We start from the raw sequence: 21,352 nt of genomic DNA on the forward strand, positions 1-21,352 counted from the left end.
AAACATATGGATAATTTCCAAAAAGGAAAGTTATCTCTAAAAATTAAAATCTCCTTTCAATATACAAATAAGGAAAGATATTAAATCTTTTCTTAATCTTTTGTAGAAACTAATACAAGAGAATTTTTTAATTTTTAAACTTTCTTTTAAATCATGAATATAATTAAAAGGAAAGTTTTTACCAAAATTAAAATCAACCTTTTAATCTACAAATAAGGAAAGAGATTTTAACTCTTCTCTTAATCTTTTGTAGAATCTTATAAAAGGAAGGATTTAAATTTTTAAACTCTCTTTTAAATTATATTATCCACATAAGAAAAATTTTAAAATTAAAATTCCTTTGTATTTTAATAGGGCCGGCCACTTGAATTCACCCATGAACATACCCATGGCCGGCCCTAGCTTGGTCTCCAAGCTAGCTTGGCCGGCCCCTATAGGATGGGTAAGAAGGTGGGTATAGTACTCTATAATTAAGAGACTACGATAGGGACCGAGAGGAGGAATTGGTTTTGGTCTCCCGATGAAATTAAGCATCCCGTGTTCGCCCCGAACACACAACTTAATTTCATCAATAATAATTCATTCCACTAAAGAACTATTATTGAACTACCGCACCAATCCCAAATTACATTTTGGGCTCCTTCTTCTTATGAGTGTGTTAGTCTCCCTGTGTTTAAGATAACAAATGTCCACTAATTAAGTAAGTTACTGACAACTCACTTAATTAATATTTAGCTCCAAGAGTAGTACCACTCAACTTCATCGTCATGTTGGACTAAGTCCACCTGCAGGGTTTAACATGACAATCCTTATGAGCTCCTCTTGGGGACATTCTCAACCTAGATCACTAGGACACAGTTTCTTTCTATAATCAACAACACACACTATAAGTGATATCATTTCCCAACTTATCGGGCTTATTGATTCATCGAACTAAATCTCACCCATTGATAAATTAAAGAAATAAATATCAAATATATGTGCTTGTTATTATATTAGGATTAAGAGCACACACTTCCATAATAACTGAGGTCTTTGTTCCTTCATAAAGTCAATATAAAAGGAACGACCTCAAATGGTCCTACTCAATACACTCTAAGTGTACTAGTATAATTATATAGTTAAGATAAACTAATACCTAATTACACTACGACCTTCCAATAGTTTGTTCCTTTCCATCTTGGTCGTGAGCTACTGTTTATAATTTATAAGGAACCGATAACATGATCTTCTGTGTGTGACACCACACACCATGTTATCTACAATATAAATTAATTGAACAACTACATTTATCATAAATGTAGACATTTGACCAATGTGATTCTTATTTCTAGATAAATGTTTATACCAAAAGCTAGGCTTTTAGTATACATCCTAACATGAGGGGCCTCCAATGCTTGATTAAGGCGCCTCAAAGGTGGAGGCGCCTCCAATCTTGATGAAGGTGTCTTGAGCTGCACTTCCAGCTCACTTTCTCCTTTGCTTTGACTTCCGAAGCTCCGTTTGCTTGGGTGATTTTGGCCAACCGAAATAGGGCTCACCCGAACCCAATTTCCGGTCTTCTCCTTGCAGTCTTCCGTCCCGGCTTTATGTCCCTCGAACGTTGCACATGTTTTTCTCGTCCACCGGTGTACTCTTCCGCAGTTCTCTCATTCTTCGGACGCACCGAGCCCGTCGGCTTCCTCCCGTGCCGTCCTTCTCGCTAGCTACGTCTTCCGCTCGACTTCCTGCGCTCCTAAGCTTTTGCACACTTAGACACAGGGATCAACAACAAACAGGATCTAACTAACTTGGTTGATCACATCAAAACAATCACGGGGTCTAACAATCTCCCCATTTTTGATGTGCGTCAACCAAGTTCAAGTTAGGGTTAAAAAAAACAAATAGTAATTTTAAGAAAATTACAAAACTAACAATTTAAGCACTTAAATTACAATAATAGAATTTAAATTTTCCTAACTCCCCCTAAACTTGTTACTTAAACTCTCCCCCTTTGATAATAGTAAAAACCGGGAAAAATTTCTAAGTCATGTAAAACAACTTTCTAAGAATTTTGAAAGAATTTTCTATATTAAAACTTAGGCAAGAAAAAGAAAATTTTAATTTAGTTCTAATTTCAGAAGAATTTTTTTTTAAAAAAAAATATTATAGACAATTTTCCTAAGTAAAAAAAATTCTGCAAGAAATATTTTTGTTGAATTAAAAAGATGTTAAAGAAAAACTTTCTAAAGCATTATTTAATTTCAATTTTAATGTTTTACCAGAAAGTTAATTAAATATTTTATTTCAATATTTTGGTTTTCAGGTCGTGGCGAGGCACTGGGCCTTCTTGGTTATTGGAGCAACAACCATTTCTTTAGATAAAACCTCATAAAAAAATTGTAATGTTTAATTTTCTTGTTGTAAGCCCTAACTTAAAAATAATTTAAACTAGCAAAGATTTTGGAACCCAGTATAGGTTCCTTCATACATGATTGTTTAAGAACTTATGGAGTATATAATTTCTTGGAATTCGTTTAAGTTGTCTTTGATGCTTTCTTATATACCAGTTTAATTTTCCATAAACTTTAATTTTTTATTTTTGAAAAATATTAGTGTTTAAACATTTATCAGATTTTAAACTTTAAATTTGAAGTTTCAATTTATCATTTTCAGATTTCAAATTATCTAACATTTTATTTAAGTTAGCAATTTCTTTTTCTGATTCAGCTAAGTCTTTAAAAAAAGCTTTAATAAATTGAAATGACTGTTTAGGATTTAGAGCACGTACCTTACTTACTTTACTTTGTGATTCTCCCCCTTCATCATAGCTTTCCTCTTCTGATGTTCCTCCCCCTTCATCTATACTCATTTCTAAACTTGACTTTTCATCTAGTTGGTGGTTCGCCATCAACGCTAGTTCTGAGAAGGCTTCGACTTCATATTCGGAGGACGTTAAATCGTCCCACGTGGACTTCAGGATTTTGTGCTTGGAGGTGTTTGAGTTGTGTTTTACCTTTTCCTTGTCTTTTGTCTTTTCCTTTATTTTTGGGCAGTCATCATTGATGTGTCCTTCTTCGTTGCAATTGTAGCACCGGACCATCCTTCTGTTGTGCTGATGCTTTCTCGACTGTGACCGAAATTTATTAATTTTAAGAAATTTATTGAAATGTCTTACCAGTAACGCTGCTTCGGTTTCGTCGATTGAAGCTTCGGAGTCGGGATCATCTAACTTGGATTGTAAGGCGATGTCGAAGTTTGACCTCACTATTTCTTTAGGCTCTGCAATTCGAGACTCGTGAAGTTCGAAGGTAGAGAATAAACTTTCTAAACTACTTACCTCAAAGTCCTTAGAGATGAAGTAAGCATCTACTAAGGACGCCCACTCTGGAGTCCTTGGGAAGACGCATATCGGATGGAATCTCGGTTTGTTACCGTTTCGCTTAGATATGTCAGTTGTGTTATCAACTCCTTGATCCTCGTTTGGAGTTGCGCAACCTTCTCGCCATTGTTCATCCGAAGATTTGTTAGTTGTGTCCGGAGGACGTCGCGCCATGCTAGCTTCGCTTCTGAGGTGCTCTCGTGGAGCTCCAAGAATTTATCCCAAAGGTCTTTGGCGGAGTCGTAGCTTCCGATCCGACTTACCTCCTGGGGCGGCAGAACACTGAGCAGGTGAAATTTCGCCTTTCCGTTGGCTACGCAATCGGCATACTCCTTCTTCGTCCAATTGCATTTTTCTTTGTCTTTTGGCGCTGTATATCCATATTTCATTATTAAAAGAATGTTGAATTCGGTCTTAAAAAATATCTCCATTTTGCGTTTCCACGTAGCGAAGTCTCCGTCGAACTTTGGGGGATGAATGTTCGCTCCGGCCATCGTCCTGATCTTTGTGCTTCAGTTGGCGGTTAGTCCTTCTGAGAAGGTCGGACTCCGATACCACTTGTTGGTACAGCGAGAACGGTAAGAGAGGGGTGAATTGCCTGCAAAATCAGATTATACCCTTCTCATGGCTTTCAACTAAAAAATGCAACACTAATAATATAAAAACTAAATAACAGAAAAAAAAAAGAGGAGACAAGGATTTAACTTGGTTACAACCAAGACGATTGTTAATCCAAGGCGGTTGAACAACTCCACTAGAGTAACTCCTTCACTGTAGGCGGAGAAGCCTTTTTACACACTTAGAATGCTCAGAGGTTACTAGGAATGAACACAGAGTTGAATGCTTGAATGAATGATTATTTCCTACCTCCAGGGGTCTTTATATAGCTCCTGGAAAGTCTATCCCGAGGGTCCAAGGCGCCTCCAACAAGGTTCAAGGTGTCTCCAACCAAGTCAAGCGGATAAAGTTCTATCCGCGCACAAACGGTCGAGTTGACCCGGGCTGAGGCGCCTCAAACAAGCTTGAAGGTGCCTCAAAGGTTTGAGGCGCCTCCAATACTTGATTGAGGCACCTTAAAGGTGGAGGCGTCTCCAATCTTGATGAAGGCACCTTGAGCTGCACTACCAGCTCGCTTTCTCTTTTTCTTTGACTTCCGAAGCTTCGTTTGCTTGGGTGATTTCGGCCAATCGAAATAGGGCTCACTCGAATCTAATTTTCGGCCTTCTCCTCAAGCAGTCTTCCGTCCCGGCTTTACGTCCCTCGAACGTCGCGCATATTCTTCTTGCCCACCGGGGTACTCTTCTGCAGTTCTCTCGTCCTTCGGACGCACTGAGGCCGTCGGCTTCCTCCCGTGCCGTATTTCTCGCTAGCTGCGTCTTCCACTCGACTTTCTGCACTCCTGTACACTTAGACACAGGGATCAATAACAAACAGGACCTAACTAACTTGGTTGATCACATCAAAACAACCACGGGGTCCAACAATTTTTTCCTATTTACATTAAAAAAATTTCTTATCAAATATTTATTAAAGAAATGTAATCATGGTTAACAATTAAAGATATTCAAGTTTATATTCTAACGTCTAATGCTGACGATCGACAATCGATAAATGTGTCATCTCTTGACTTGTGTATCTTGATAAATATCTCCCAACTAGTAGGTGGTTATTATAGCTTATGCTCCTGAATATTACTGAATGCAATTAAATCAAATTATTAGACTTCATTGATAATCATATAATTCTTATATAGATTTATTACTTGTAAACTTACCAAGTCTAAGACATGCTTAATGATCGATTCAGATCTAGCTGTATACGTTGTTGATCCGATACTAGGGTCAGTTAACTCACTGTTTCTATTAGCTTGAGTTGTCATTACATTTTTCTATCATCTATCTGCATCCCAAATAACTCGTCATGCATCCCAAATAACTCGTCATATATCCCAAATAATCTATGGTATATATCATAACTTTATTCCCTTTTGTCTTACTTTGTATAACATATTTTTATATAATTGGTAGAAGTTGCGTTCCAAGTTGCATAAAATGTCGCCTCGCACCTTGCCTGCCATATATATCTTTTTTGCAATAATAAGTTCACAAATTAGTATAAAAAGATTAAAAACACCTTATAATTAAAATTACTTATAAAAAAATTCATTATAATAAAATTGCTTTCATCTTATGGTCAACACGCTTCCATGTAGAACTAGCAAGGTTGAATCGATTTTTAAATTTTGACGTGATGCACGTAGCTACTCGATAACCATCTGGGATAAAACTACATCAAACAAATTAAAATATTAGAAATATGTTACAGAAAAAAATAGATGCAATGAAAATTACTAATAACATTAATACTTATTAACTCTCAATAATTCGCAAAATAGTTTATCCATCAGGTGCAGTTACCATATCTAACATGCCTATATCTTCACTATTACATTATAACATATATACATTTTTTAATCTATTATACATCTAATTTTTGTTCATGTACATTATATCCTAATGGGCATAAAATTGACAATATTACGAATACAAGATTGATTACTTAGCAATTATGTAATTAATACAAGATAGGTACTACAACATGATTCCGTGTATAAGCGAGGTAATACAAAACTTAGCATATTATTAAGCATACATCCATTAATATAAGAGAGGTATCACACATGATTCAATGTATTAACTAAGATGTTATGAACACACAAAAAAAAAAGTATACAAGAAGTTGCTCAATAAGGTGATGAAACTAGGTTAAAATTCTACAATTTTACCAATTGACTTTTATAATTTAGTACATGAATGTTTAAAGTATTTTTGTTACCATTAATACTACAATTTCTATATTAATTCAATGCAGTAGTGTTTACTATTGCAAGACAATAAATTTATGTCCTAAATCTACATATTAAGCTGTCATTGATTCATTTATGGTAAACATTATTTGTTCTTATTTTTGTAGGTTTAAGTGTCCAAAAAATCTGAAGATGCAGCTAGGTTTAATAGCGTACGAGCTATAAAAAGATGTTGTGTAAACATTATGTGTACATATAATTTTGTAAACGATTTTGTATAAAAGATGTTGTGTATTGTAAAAATAATATTGTAAATAGACATTGTATATGTATTGTAAAAGACAATTGTTAAAGATGTTAATGTGCCTACTAATTAATTTTGTAAAAGATGTTGTGTAAATAGATGATGTGTACTGTTTGTACAATGAATTGATTTTTTAACTATTAAAATTTGACAACGATTTTTAAATATTACAAAACTGTTGTCTTTAGTATTAAAAGATAACAGTTTAAAATTATTATCTATGGTGCTCAAAGACAACGGTTTTAAAATCATTGTCGTTTTAGTGTATTTGTAACAACAGTATCAATTACAATAGTTTTTAAAGGAAAAAAACAATGGATAAAATATGTTGACCTTGAGCATTTTTATTGTAGTATAAAATGACGTGGAGATTCTCTTCATATATCTATATAAGCACCAAGAAAGATAAAGTACAAGGAGGTTGGTTTTCATGTTCTCGCAAGCAGAGACAATTCTTTTCTTCTTCATCTTTCTTCTTCCACTACAAGAAAATTGGGATTCTACAACACTTAAACGACAACGCTTTTTATAAAAAGCGTTGTCTATTTTGTTTTAACAACGCTTTTAGTGAAAAGCGTTGTCTATTTCATTATTTTCTTATTAATAGACAACGCTTTTCTAAAAACCGTTATCTATTAGTGATTTTTACGGGTCAAAGACAATGCTTTGTAAAAAGCGTTATCTATTAGACTGATTTTTAGTGTCTACGACAACGCTTTTTAAAAAGTGTTGTCTATGTTTAAAATCTCATCTAAATCTTGATTAATACAAACCGTTGGATCTAAATCTTGATTAATACAAACCGTTGGATCTAGGTAAGGAGTAGAAAACCCAAACTCTTCTCCCAACTTCTATCGTCCGATCATTTTTTATCCCGAACCCTTCTCCCAACTCCTCATCTCATGCGGCCTTCTCCATCCAACTCCTCTCCGGCCTCCAAATCCGGGGCGTCAACAAGGCTGTGTACTCCTGGAGATCGTCAGGGTTTCCGCGGAAGCAATTTGGAGTCAACTAGCGTGAAATACGATTTTTTTTCTCATACCCGCACGAAGCCACTGCCTTGGGCGATCTCGGTAGCGGCCAGGGAGTTAGGTTTGGCAGCTCGAGGAGGGAGGGTAGAGACGGGAGAGGTGGCGGCGAGCGGGCGGCGGAGGATGGTCGGCGAGCTCGGGAGGGACGTGCAGTGGCTCAGGGAGGGAAGGTGGTGGGATTGAGAAGCAAGGCGAGCCTCAGGGTGGCACGGACGAGCTTCATGTTAGGACCAAAAGTAGCTAGAGGGGGGGTGAATAGCTCGTCGCGTTCGCTCGGTGCTTGGCGTTGCTCGGCGTTGCTTGGCGTTGCTTGTTTCTTCAAGAATATGTAGCGGAAAATACAGAAACAAATACAACCACGCTAACACTAGGATTTTACTTGGTATCCACCTCCAAAGGAGGTGACTAATCCAAGGATCCACACCACGCACGCACCCTCCACTATGAAACACTCCTTTTCGGTAACTACCGAGGGCGGAGAAGCCCTACAAGACTCTCGGTACAAGAAGAAGGAAAGGGAAATAAAATACAAGCACAAAGCTTACAATGAATGCAGAAAACCCTAACCCTAGCTTCTCTTCTTGCCTTTGATCCGCCTCTTGACTCGGAGAGCTTCCAAGAACCTTCAAGAACTGGCGATCACGAGCTTTGAGAGTGCTGTGGAGGAGCTGGCGAAGATCTGAGATGAAACGGTGAAGTTCTACCGAAGGAATCGCACGCCAACAGCTATAAACGACGCCAACGGTCGAATCCCAATCGATTGGATTGCTCCCAATCGATCGGGGAGGCTTTGGATCAATCCACGGATCGATCCAGAGCGCCTCTGTGCCCCGATCCACGGATCGATCCAGCGCTTATCGCGCGAAGCAGCAGCGTCCCAATCGATCCACTGATCGATTGGGACCTCTGGATCGATCCACGGATCGATCCAGAGGGGTTCTGTTCGCAAGGACTCACCGGATCGATCGGCGGATCGATCCAAATCTTCTGGATCGATCCACTGATCGATCCAGATCTGCTGGATCAATCCACGGATCGATCCAAACCTGCTGGATCAATCCACGGATCAATCCAAACCTGCTGGATCAATCCACGGATCAATCCAAACCTTGGTTTTTGCCCAAAACCAAGTCCAAAGCCCCCTAAACCAACATCTAGTCAACCATGACTTGTTGGTACATAAGACCTAGCATCCGGTCACCCTTGACCGGCTAGGACTCTCTCACCAAGTGTCTGGTCAATCCCTTTGACCCACTTGGACTTTTCTCTTCTTGCCAAGTATCCGGTCAGTCCCTCTGACCTACTTGGACTTTTCTTTCTCGTGCCAAGTATCCGGTCAATCCCTTTGACCTACTTGGACTCTCACCAGATGTCTGGTCAACCTTGACCCTTCTGGATTTCTCTTGCCTGGCTTCACTTACCAGGACTTTCCCAATTGCCTAGCTTCACTCACTAGGTCTTTCACCTGGCTTCACTCACCAGGATTTTTCTCCTGCCTAGCTTCACTCACTAGGACTTTCCCAATTGCCTAGCTTCACTCACTAGGTCTTTCACCTGGCTTCACTCACCAGGATTTTTCTCCTGCCTAGCTTCACTCACTAGGACTTCCCAATTGCCTAGCTTCACTCACTAGGTCTTTCACATGGCTTCACTCACCAGGATTTTCCTTCTGCCTAACATCCCAGTTAGGACTTCCCAGTCAAGTATCCGGTCATCCTTGACCTACTTGACTCTTCTTCAATCAACCTTGCATTGTCAAACATCGAAACCCAAACCAAGACTCAAACTTGGTCAACCAGGTCAACCTTGACCTGAGGGATGTTGCACCAACAATCTCCCCCTTTTTGATGTTTGACAATACCAACACTATCACTTACAATACCACATGTAAGTTAGGCTAATCCCATAGCCTAAACCTTCTTCATGCCACTAGGTAATGCCCAATTGGCACACATCAAACCAACTTACTCCCTTTCATTCTCCCCCTATTGGCACACATCAAACCATCTTTGAGCACACATCAACCCGTGCCTCAATTTTTGGGCACTCTTCAACAAATGCCCCATTGTTGAAAACTCTCCCCCTGAAGAGTTGCTCATCGTTGTTCACAACTTCACTCGTTGTGACCAACACAATAATGAAGGTCCCATACCCTTCATTAACCTTAACCCTACATTCTCCTCCAATGTAGGCAAATGCCCATCCTTGAGCATTATCCACTTAAAGCCACTTGAACAATGAGGATATCCACTCCCCATTAAAGTTCAAACGCTCAACCTTGAGCATGTTCTTAACGGAAGGTTGACCACCTTCCAAGGTTCATGAAAAATAATTTTCATGTCTTTAAAGAGTCCCTCCCCCTAAAGACATGGTGGTAACTTCTGTCATTGCACCAACAATGACTTGGAATCCCCAAAACTTTAGGAAACCCAAATTTAGAAGTTTTGAGGTTCAAATATTCAAAATTTGAAACAAACCTCAACCTAAACTTCAACTTAGCCTTCCTTAACCAATCCATCCTTGTTTTCCACACGAAAACACCCTTTTTATGTATACAAATGTATTTTCAGGGGTTTGGAATGGTTACCTAGACTAAAATAGGTTCAAAATGCTGAAAATAAGCTTTCCCAGCCAAAATCAGCATCTTCGATCGATTGGAGTTGGGTTCCAATCGATTGAACCCTGCTGAATCGATCCACCGATCGATTCAGTCTTCTTGGATCGATCGGCTGATCGATCCAGCAAGCTTTTGCTCGCTAGAATTACCTTCTGAGTCGATCCACTGATCGATTCAGACACTCCAATCGATCCATGGATCGATCGGAGCTCTGATAGTTGCTGAATTTCAAATTCAGCCAACTTCAGAAACCCCTAGAAAATTCTACAAAAATCTAAAAATCATGAAATTTCGTGTAGACATTATTTAGGGCATACTTTATCATGGAAAAATAGTTTTCTATGAAAATATATCATATCTTCAAAGATTGACACAAGCTTGAAAACTTGCTAAAACTTTAGCGTTTTCTTCATGTTTGTGTCTAACTATTCAATGGTGATTACTATCAAAAGATAGCCTTCACCAAGGTTTTCCAAAAGTCTTTTAAAACAATTTTCAAAACCAATATCCCATCACATTCCTTGGGCTTAATGCACATGACTTGTACATTAGCTTTCCCAATGATGGGAATATACATAACTATGTGTTTTGATGAACCTAAAACTCAAAAGAATGCACTAAATCAACATGTTGAGTTTTGTTCATCATCCTAACATCTCACTTGTATCTATTGTGGACAAAACACATACAAGTCATCTTATAGGTCTTTGTGAGATGTAAAATTTGGTTTTGCTCTATTCTAGGGATCATGCATATCTATCTAGGCATTTTTAGAGATATTAGACATCCACCTAGGATGTCACTTGTTAATAAGTGTTGTTAAATGTCATTTGTCCTTAATTACAAGGAATTAAACTTAATGCATGATAATGTTATGGCATACATCAAAATGAACTACTTTTCAAAAGAAAATATCCTATAACTACATGATGTATGAATGTCATGACATTGTATTTTTGTATTTTTTTTTTTCATAATAAAACATGAATGCAAAAATAGACTTGATGTCATGGCATATGATGGGCAAACAATCATGGCAAGATTTAGCATTAATAAAATATACCTAGATTAACTATCTAAGTATCCTTAAAACCTTAGCTAAACTTACAACTTAAACCTAGATTGCCCTAAAGTGCTTCAAGAAAATGCCAAAGCCTAAGTTTGCATTTCTAATTCCCTTGATTAATTTATACCAATTGAAATTAAGCATATTCCTCAAATGTTGGCATATTCTATTTTTCCACAAGAGTAGCACTTTTAAATTAAGGCCCGGATTGCCTTAAATTGCCTAAGAACATACCAAAATCTCAACTTGATAGTTCTTATGAATTTCCCAATATGTGCCATTTAAGATTAAAATCAATTCTTCCACCATTAGGCACATTTTACTCTTTCAAGGAGTAAATAATAATTCCATTTCATTTTCAAAGGTTAACACAACCTTGAAAATGCTCCTTGAGTGTCAATTTCCTCAAAGTTGGGTTAACTACCCTTCTAATCGGAGTTGACACTCTCTAACCCATCTATGGGGTAGAGAAGATGCTCCTAGGAACCCAAAATCTATTGGTGCTCCTTGGATGCTCTAGGTATTCACTAGGGATAACCTCCCTAGATACCTTCCTAGTGACCTTGTTTTGCTTCTTAGAAGCCTTGGTCACTTTTTCTAGGTCAACTCTAGGGATTTCTTTCCTTGTGACCTTCTTTGTGACCTTCTTTGACTTCTTAGAAGTCTTAGTCACATTTGTTGCAAAAATACTCTTAGGGATGACTTCTCTAGTATTTTTGACTTGACCACGAGACCTAGGGTTTGTTCCATAACTATATGGAACCCTATGGTAAGAGGGCACATCCTTCTTAGCCTTGGGTTTGTATCCCAAACCTCTATGGCCATTAGATGACCTATGTGCTCCCAGACCTAGGCTATGCTCATTTTGCCCTTTTAGGATATTTTCCATACTTTTTAGGGTCTTTTCCATTTTATCAAGTCTTGACCTCAAGACTTGATTTTCTCTCACTAAGTCCTTAGTATTTGACCCATGAGCATTTTTGTTTCTAGGCTTGTATCTAAAATCCTTAGAGTTTTCGCCTAGATTTTTACCTACAATCCTAGCCTTAGGTGTAGTAGTTTTAGCATGAAAAGCTATATGTTTTTCTTTAACGCTATCATGCTTTCTATTTTCATGGTAAATAGCATTAAAATGATATAAATTTGAACTATCATGCTTTTTACCATAATGTAAAGGAGTAGGCTCAATAAATGTTACCTTCTTCTTTACCTTAGAGGCTCCCCCTTGACTAGAGCTTCCTCCATGAGCCTTGACCACCTTCTTCCTCTTAGGGCATTGACTTCGGTAATGCCCCTTTTGATTGCAAGAGAAGCACACGATGTGCTCCTTGCTCTTCTTTGTTCCGGGGATGGTCTCCTTGGGCTTCTCCTTGCCCTTTTGTGCCACTTGGCCCTTCTTCTTGGCCAATTTAGGGCATTTGCTCTTGTAGTGCCCACTTTCCCTACACTCAAAACATATTATATGATTTTTATTTTTAATTGAAACATTTATACCTTCTTGTATAGGGATGGCACTTGCTCCTCCATTTGATATTTCTTGAATTTCGGAGGTGGCACCATCTTCTTCTTCTTCACTTGACCCGGATGTAGAAGCTTCTCCTTCTTCTTGATCCGGCGTCACCAAGGATTGCTCCCCCTCAATCCTAGAAGTGGAGGCTTCATCATCTTGAATATGAAACAAGGAGTATGCTCCCTCCTTGTTCCCTTCGTTGCATTCCCTTGAGGATGAAGCTTCTTGGATTTCCTCTTCTTCGGAGATTGAGTATCTCTCAACCTCGGAGTCCTCCTCTTGGTCTTGCTCCAAAGAGTCACCCTCTCTGGATTCTTCATTATCTTGTACAGTGGAGGGGATCTCTTCATGAAGCTTAGCCAATTTGCTCCAAAGTTCCTTTGCATCTTCAAATTCTCCAATTTTACAAAGAATGGTGCTTGGCAATAAATTGACCAAAAGCTTGGTCACTTTGTCATTTGCCTCGCACCTTTGGACTTGCTCCGGGCTCCATTTGCTTTTCTTTAGAACTTTGCCCTTTGAATTTCTTGGAGCCTTGAAGCCTTCCATTAGAGCAAACCATTGCTCTATCTCCATCATAAGAAAATTTTCGATTCTTGATTTCCAAGAATCGAAACTCGTAGAAGTGTATGGTGGAGCCACCCTTGTGTCAAATCCAAGCCCATCTTGGAATTGCATCTTGAAGTTGAGCTTGATAAAGTCTTGAACTTGAAGAATTTGCCCCAACTTCTTCACCCTCTAGCTTTTCTTGATATGTTTGCCCCTTCCGGCGGTGATTCCGGTGAAGAGAAACCTCGCTCTAATACCACTTGTTAGGACCAAAAGTAGCTAGAGGGGGGGGGGGTGAATAGCTCGTCGCGTTCGCTCGGTGCTTGGCGTTGCTCGGCGTTGCTTGGCGTTGCTTGTTTCTTCAAGAATATGCAGCGGAAAATACAGAAACAAATACAACCACGCTAACACTAGGATTTTACTTGGTATCCACCTCCAAAGGAGGTGACTAATCCAAGGATCCACACCACGCACGCACCCTCCACTATGAAACACTCCTTTTCAGTAACTACCGAGGGCGGAGAAGCCCTACAAGACTCTCGGTACAAGAAGAAGGAAAGGGAAACAAAATACAAGCACAAAGCTTACAATGAATGCAGAAAACCCTAACCCTAGCTTCTCTTCTTGCCTTTGATCCGCCTCTTGACTCGGAGAGCTTCCAAGAACCTTCAAGAACTGGCGATCACGAGCTTTGAGAGTGCTGTGGAGGAGCTGGCGAAGATCTGAGATGAAACGGTGAAGTTCTGCCGAAGGAATCGCACGCCAACAGCTATAAACGACGCCAACGGTCGAATCCCAATCGATTGGATTGCTCCCAATCGATCGGGGAGGCTTTGGATCGATCCACGGATCGATCCAGAGCGCCTCAGCTAGCATGCGGATCGATCCACGGATCGATCCAGCCCTTAGCGCAGGCAGCAGCGTCCCAATCGATCCACCGATCGATTGGGACCTCTGATCGATCCACGGATCGATCCGACTGTTCGCGGGGACTCACCGGATCGATCGGCGGATCGATCCAAATCTTCTGGATCGATCCACTGATCGATCCAGATCTGCTGGATCGATCCACGGATCGATCCAAACCTGCTGGATCAATCCACGGATCAATCCAAACCTGCTGGATCAATCCACGGATCAATCCAAACCTTGGTTTTTGCCCAAAACCAAGTCCAAAGCCCCCTAAACCAACATCTAGTCAACCATGACTTGTTGGTACATAAGACCTAGCATCCGGTCACCCTTGACCGGCTAGGACTCTCTCACCAAGTGTCTGGTCAATCCCTTTGACCCACTTGGACTTTTCTCTTCTTGCCAAGTATCCGGTCAGTCCCTCTGACCTACTTGGACTTTTCTTTCTCGTGCCAAGTATCCGGTCAATCCCTTTGACCTACTTGGACTCTCACCAGATGTCTGGTCAACCTTGACCCTTCTGGATTTCTCTTGCCTGGCTTCACTCACCAGGACTTTCCCAATTGCCTAGCTTTACTCACTAGGTCTTTCACCTGGCTTCACTCACCAGGATTTTTCTCCTGTCTAGCTTCACTCACTAGGACTTTCCCAATTGCCTAGCTTCACTCACTAGGTCTTTCACCTGGCTTCACTCACCAGGATTTTTCTCCTGCCTAGCTTCACTCACTAGGACTTCCCAATTGCCTAGCTTCACTCACTAGGTCTTTCACCTGGCTTCACTCACCAGGATTTTCCTCCTGCCTAACATCCCAGTTAGGACTTCCCAGTCAAGTATCCGGTCATCCTTGACCTACTTGACTCTTCTTCAATCAACCTTGCATTGTCAAACATCAAAACTCAAACCAAGACTCAAACTTGGTCAACCAGGTCAACCTTGACCTGAGGGATGTTGCACCAATACTTCAGAGGGCAGTGTGCAGCAGAGGCCTTTTTCCTCCTTCCATTCTTTCCCTATTTTCATCCGAATACACAACTTTCTCCCTCTTTTTTCCTCTCCCTCCCTCTCCCTTCCCTCCTTTCTCTCCTCCCCTCATTTCTCTTCTTCCCCTTCTCTTCCTTTCTCCCTGAATGCACACTGTGTAAGCAACACTAAGTTCATCGCGGTCCTGATATTTTGTTTGTTAAAATTAGAAAATTGAATAGACAAATTATCTCTCTGTTTTCAGCCTTTACAATTGTTTCTTTGATGAATCAATATAATTTGGCTTACTTCTTTTTCCATCTTCTAGATACTGAAAATGGAAAAGGATTCAAGTTTCTCACGAGGAAGTGAAATGTCTCTACTGGAGCAATTTGAAGGTATATTGGAAGGAGATAAACTCATGTGAGCCTGCTAAGTTCCATTTTCCTTTATGAAAATATATGCATTTTGTAGTTTCCTTTTTGTTTTTCCCATACCAAATTATGTTCCCAATTATATCAAGATTCATGAAGATTCTTCACATGGGCCCATATTAAAGTTCTCTAACTGATGGAGGAGGTAGTTTGATTACATTAGAGCCAATAAGGGCTTCCTAAGACGAGAGAAAAATTCTGGAATAGCTCTCTGAATGTTTTACAGATCCAATTCTACAAGATATGCTTCATTGCCCACTGATTTAGTAAGTTGTTAAGATACAGCAGCACCCATATGGCCATATGAAAGATTTAAAAAAAAGGCTACTAGAATGAGTAATTCTTTTATTGAAACTAGGTTCTGCAGGAGCAACTTTACCATGATAGAAAAGCTCACCTCAGCATCACCATTGAAATATTTGCTTTTCTTTGATCTTGCAACCATCTTTTCATTTCTTTAAATATTTTTTCTTTTAATTTTAAAACAATATTTTTGTAAGAAAGGTTCATGGGATATTGGTTTGTGTATCATATAATGACTATTCAAGCTCTTTGGTTTCTCATATGCTTCTTCATTTGTGTCATTTAAAGCAATAATAAATAATTATTCTTCTATTCATTTAAGTTATGATCTGACTTTTTAAATGATCTCGCTTTTTGGATTTTCTGTTTATTGCAGTGATGAAATAGGTTTCTTGGGCCCATCTCAGTTTGCTTCACTAGATCAGGATTTAAGTGGTTCTTCTCTTGACCAGTGCACTCCTATTCAGTTGGTTGATGTTAGTCTAGAGACTAATATAGCAGAGTTGAATACAGTTCAATATGACAAAAAAAATTTCTGGAACAGAAATAATAAATTGGCAATCTCCACTGATGTGCTATCTCATTTGTACATTGCTGCTCGCATGCATATATGTACGCATCTAGAAGATATAAACCATCTATCAACTTAACACTGAACAAAGGTGCCTTTTGCAATGCATCTGCTCAGGAAAACTCTGATCACCTTCTTGAAGATGAAATTCTAAAACACACGAAGGCCTTACTGATTTTAAGCTGCAACTTCAGCAGTGCTTGGAATGACAGGTCAGTTCTAGTTTAAAGCTATCCTTTTGAATGAGGCTCTAACGATCACTATGTCTATAGCATTTTCTTCCATGAGTTTGTATTGATTTATGTCATTGCTGCCTCAGCTGCGCAGATCATACTAGGCTTTAGTGGCCTATGGCGCCTTGTAGTAAGGTTCAGTATCAACTACAATTTTCTCCTTTCTTTTTTCGCTATCTCGATATAATTAACTTTAAAGATCATATCGATGTAAATTTGATGTAGATTACTGAGTCCTCTTTCGGCTGCACCACTGGTTGCTCTGGTTGGCTTTGGCCTCTACCAACATGGATTTCATGCAGTAAGATTTCCTCTGTTGAGAGTTCACGAACAATTGTATTTCTTTTTTTTTTTTTTTTGGTTGTTGTAAAATTCTTAATGATACATGTTTCATGGTCACAGGTTGCAAAATGTATAGAAATTGGACTTCCGCAGCTAATACTGCTCATAATACTTTCACAGGTAGTAGAAAACAAGGAAAAACAAATTTAGATCTTTGCTAACTAATGAATGATTCATTGTTCTTCAATATTTTTTCAGTATATTCCACATGCAATGCAATCAAGGAAGCATGTTGTCGAACTGTTTGCACTCATAATCTCGGTTGGAATTGTATGGCTTTTTGCCTTGATCCTCACTCTGGGAGGTGCATATAGACATGCACCTAGAAGAACTCAACTTCACTGTCGTACCGACCGGTCTGGGCTCATCGGAGCATCTCCATGGTAATGTACAATATATACATATTTAACGTCTTTATTTTCATGTAATCCACTCGATTGTTAATGATGCCGGCAGGATAAGAATCCCCTACCCTTTTCAATGGGGGACTCCAACTTTTGATGCTGGTGAAGCTTTTGCCATGATGGTTGCTTCATTTGTTGCTCTTGTAGAGGTACCTCGTCTCCATCTTCTCCTCCCTTTGTTAGATCATGATTTTATGAAGCATTGCAGTCGACTGGAGGTTTTATAGCTGTTTCAAGGCTTGCAAGTGCCACACAAGTCCCACCATCAGTTTTAAGTCGAGGTGTTGGATGGCAGGTGTTAAATCTTTCTCTAATCATTTTTCTGAAAACTTTCTTTTATCTGCATCACTTGTATCTTTTGTTTACTACTAGGGAATTGGAGTTTTGCTGGATGGGATATTTGGAACACTAAACGGATCAGTACACTAGGGAATTGGAGTTTGTATTTGTTTACTACTAGGGAATTGGGGTTTTGCTGGATGGACTTGAAACATATTATTGCTATTTTTGTAGGTGGATACAGGACAGTCGAGATCAGTACACTAAGGAGCGTCTGGATTCAGTAATTGATCAGTATATTAAGCGTCTGGATTCAGTAACTACTGTACTATTTTGAGTAAACAGATTGTTGGCTATTTTAGTATTCAGTATTCAGTAAACTGATTGTTGGCTAAACAGATTGTAGCTGTTCAAAACAGATTTTTTGTGCTCTTTTGTTTTATATGTGAATATCACTATATACTTTGAAACATAATTAGTGTTAATTTTAATATTTACTAGCTTCTCTTGTAATTAATTACTAATATTACTTCAACGTCAGATTTCTATTATTTTGATGAGTTTGAAATCATTAACTGAGTTGATTATATGTAAAATTCGAATCTAGACATGGTAAAAGAAAAATAATAGTTTCGTAAATATAAAAATAATGATTTTTAAATAATTTTTTTTCTTTAAAAGGACAACGCTTTTAAAGCGTTGCAAAAAGTGTTGTCTTTGTAAAAAAACAACAACGCTTTAAAAGCGTTGCAAAACATTGCCTTTGCATAAAACGACAACGCTTTTAAAGCGTTGCAAAAGCGTTGTCTTTGGTACAAACGACAACGCTTTAAAAGCGTTGTCGTTGAGCAGACTTTTAACAACAGTGTCTTTAACAACGCTTTTTCAGGCACAAAGACAACGCTTTAAAAGCGTTGTCTATTAGCTTTTTTGTTGTAGTGTTCTCTCCTGACCCACTTCTTCTAGTGACAAAGTTAAACATTGGAGGGGCTATACTAGCAAACTAGCCCAAGCGCTAATCTGTGTTACATTTCAGGGCATCAAATCTTACAAGTTGGGAGGTTGATCAAGCCTTTTGGAAAAGAAGAAATCAAGTGGGCAGAAAAATAGGTCATTAATTTACAACTACTATAATATAATATTGATTAATACTTATAATTTATTTAATTTATTGATCATATCATTATTAATTAGTCATAAGAGTGAAAGTATTGCTACAAGATAATATTACTTAATATGGTTAAAGATAAAGTATTCATATTATAATAGTTATGCATTATATGTGCCCAAGGTGACCCACTCACATCTCATTTCCCATTCAATTCCAAGGGAGGTAAATCATGATGATGTAAGTGGAAAATATTTTATTTCTTAAAAGAGATTGTAATACCTATGTATTAGTATTGATTAAATTTTAAATTTATATACTGTGAATATGAAATCATAGCTATAATTGTGTAAAACTTGAGAAGAGGTAATTTTGAAAAAAAATATTACATTAACCTTAGTTTCTAATTTAGGCATTATTTTTTTCCATCCTAAAAAGAATAAAGAAACGCTAATGGCAACCCTTCGAGCCGATGAAATTAGTAATATTATCCGGTATGGAGTGTTATTTCTTACTATTTTATTAAAAATTTTCTCCCTTTACAAACTAATTTTGGTGAAGCTTAAATTTAATTTACATTAATATCCTTTTTTCTATTCATACTAAAAATAATTTCAATGTTTATTAGTAATTCCACAAGCGAAACAATCAGTGATCTAGAGTTCGAGACTCAGCTGCGGCATATTATTATGATTTTTTCTCATTATTAATTTTCTCTAGTTATTTTATATATAAAAAAATATCGTTTTCTTTAGTCTCACATCTTATAATTGATAATACTATGATCAAAGAAGCTTCTATAAATATTTTAGACCGACAATATTAAAAAATATTTTTTTTACCTAAGATAATTATAATATTAAATTAAATTAATTTTGTTCATAGGGAAGTCGTAAGGGTGATTTGGAATGAATTCACAACCAAATGTGTCTCCGCATCCAACCATCATGTAAGCCCTTTGTGTACTTATGTAGTAGAGGATAGGCCGGTTCGCTTGAGGAGAGCCTTTTCCATGATCATACCTGAATGATGTTATGCATGAACATGCTCCGTAAGATCCCATAGAATAAAATAAGTGATGTGGCATGATTCAATGTTATGTTTATTACACTTCCTTATTTATAGAATAGAAATGCATTCATTTCCTCTGCATCGATCCCGATCCATAATACTATCGGAGTGAAATAGGGGCATCATCGTTGGATGGAATCAAAATATCTGCGAGATTCGGGTCACAATTTGTATCAATTAAACAAATCGTCGGAATACCCAAAATTACACACTCTCGAAGAGCCGTATATTCTTCTTGCTGATCAACTATGATCACAATATCAGGCAACCTCGTCATATATTTGATATCGCCGAGATATGTTTGCAAGGTAAATAATTTTCTCTTCAATACTGCCGCATCTCTTTTGGGAAGACAGTTGAATTTACCCATCTTTTGTTCTGCTCTTAAATCTCTGATCTTTTGAAGTCTCGTTTCCATAGTAGACCAATTTGTTAACATACCACCAAACCATTTTTTATTAACATAATGACACCGGGCTCTTATTGCAGCCGATGCTACTGAATCTGTTGTTTTATTTTTGGTACCAACAATTAAGAAGGTTCTTCCCTTACTTGTCGCATCAAAAACTAAATCAGAGGCTTTTGATAAAAAACGAACAGTTCCAGTGAGATTTGTAATATGAATACCTTTACACCACCACTGATAAACACTGGAATAAGCGATATTCACTGGACCAGTAGCACCTCCTCGAGTAAAAGCTTCCACAGCTGGTTGACCAAAATGAGGATCCCAAATTGCATGAGCAATGGGTCTTATATGTAATGGCTCTTGTATCCATGACTCAAAATTTCCTTGTCAAGCTACATGAAAGAGATTTCCAGACGTCCATAGAAAAATTATTGCTAACTGACCAAAGTGAGAAGCAAAAATATTCTGATAAAGACGTTCCTCAGTAATATCATCATGACTCTCGAAGTCATGTGCGGTAGCAATACCAAACCAAATACGACGAGTGGTGGGGTCCTGAGCTAAGCCTTGGCTAAACCTCGGAAATCTTAATCTCATAATGTCTTTCAAATCCTCCTAGCCATTATCCTACTGCAATAATTCTTGCTAAGAAGAATGCCCATGTTGTGGCAGGAGCATTCAAATCCTCCTAGCCATTATCCTACAGCACGTCCTTGTACAATGCTCAAGGCTCTAGGCTGAGTAGCAGGAGCAACTTGTAATTTGTTATGAGCCCAAACGATGGATTCAATGAGTTCTTGCCAATAACCACGGCCGCTGAATAGAAACATTAAACTGAAAGCCCATACAAAATGAGCACCCAAGAAAAAAAGACCATATGCAGATAATGAAGAACCATAAGATTGAATTATCTGAGATGCTTGTGCCCATAAGAAATCTCGGAGCCACCCATTAATAGTAATGGAACTCTGCGCAAAGTTTCCTCCTGTAATATGAGTTACTACTCCTTGATCACTTATAGTACCCCAAACATCCGACTGCATTTTCCAACTGAAATGGAAAATAACTACCAAAATGGAAT

At 38.3% G+C, this 21,352-nt stretch overlaps 1 protein-coding gene and 1 pseudogene across 6 annotated transcripts; one reads left to right on the forward strand and one right to left on the reverse strand.

Annotated features, from left to right (window-relative positions):
- The first annotated feature begins 7,356 nt into the window (after positions 1-7,356).
- LOC122053195 (nucleobase-ascorbate transporter 5-like) lies at positions 7,357-18,155 on the forward strand. Of its 6 annotated transcripts, none has more exons than XM_042615132.1 (12): positions 7,357-7,725; positions 15,123-15,295; positions 15,446-15,515; positions 16,543-16,637; positions 16,745-16,793; positions 16,884-16,959; positions 17,061-17,120; positions 17,199-17,383; positions 17,457-17,553; positions 17,613-17,699; positions 17,777-17,834; positions 17,918-18,155. In XM_042615132.1, the coding sequence occupies exons 4-11, from the start codon at positions 16,631-16,633 to the stop codon at positions 17,831-17,833; spliced, it is 618 nt and encodes a 205-aa protein (XP_042471066.1). In that variant the 5' UTR covers positions 7,357-7,725; positions 15,123-15,295; positions 15,446-15,515; positions 16,543-16,630; the 3' UTR covers position 17,834; positions 17,918-18,155. The 6 variants fall into 6 exon arrangements, with proteins under 6 accessions (XP_042471066.1, XP_042471065.1, XP_042471062.1 ...); XM_042615131.1 differs by having other exon boundaries at positions 7,358-7,725; positions 15,446-15,540; XM_042615128.1 differs by having other exon boundaries at positions 7,361-7,725; positions 16,231-16,637.
- Positions 18,156-20,966: 2,811 nt separating this feature from the next.
- LOC122050860 overlaps positions 20,967-21,352 on the reverse strand; it is a 2,159-nt pseudogene continuing 1,773 nt past the window's right edge.

The sequence above is a fragment of the Zingiber officinale genome, chromosome 3A (assembly GCF_018446385.1).
Source record: "Zingiber officinale cultivar Zhangliang chromosome 3A, Zo_v1.1, whole genome shotgun sequence".
Classification (NCBI taxonomy): domain Eukaryota; kingdom Viridiplantae; phylum Streptophyta; class Magnoliopsida; order Zingiberales; family Zingiberaceae; genus Zingiber; species Zingiber officinale.

Bases quoted from the DNA above. Each gene is read 5' to 3' on its own strand.
- LOC122053195 (XM_042615132.1), top strand. The intron at 16,960-17,060 runs GTAAGATTTCCT...TCATGGTCACAG, and splicing joins ACCAACATGGATTTCATGCA to GTTGCAAAATGTATAGAAAT. The intron at 17,554-17,612 runs GTACCTCGTCTC...GAAGCATTGCAG, and splicing joins CATTTGTTGCTCTTGTAGAG to TCGACTGGAGGTTTTATAGC.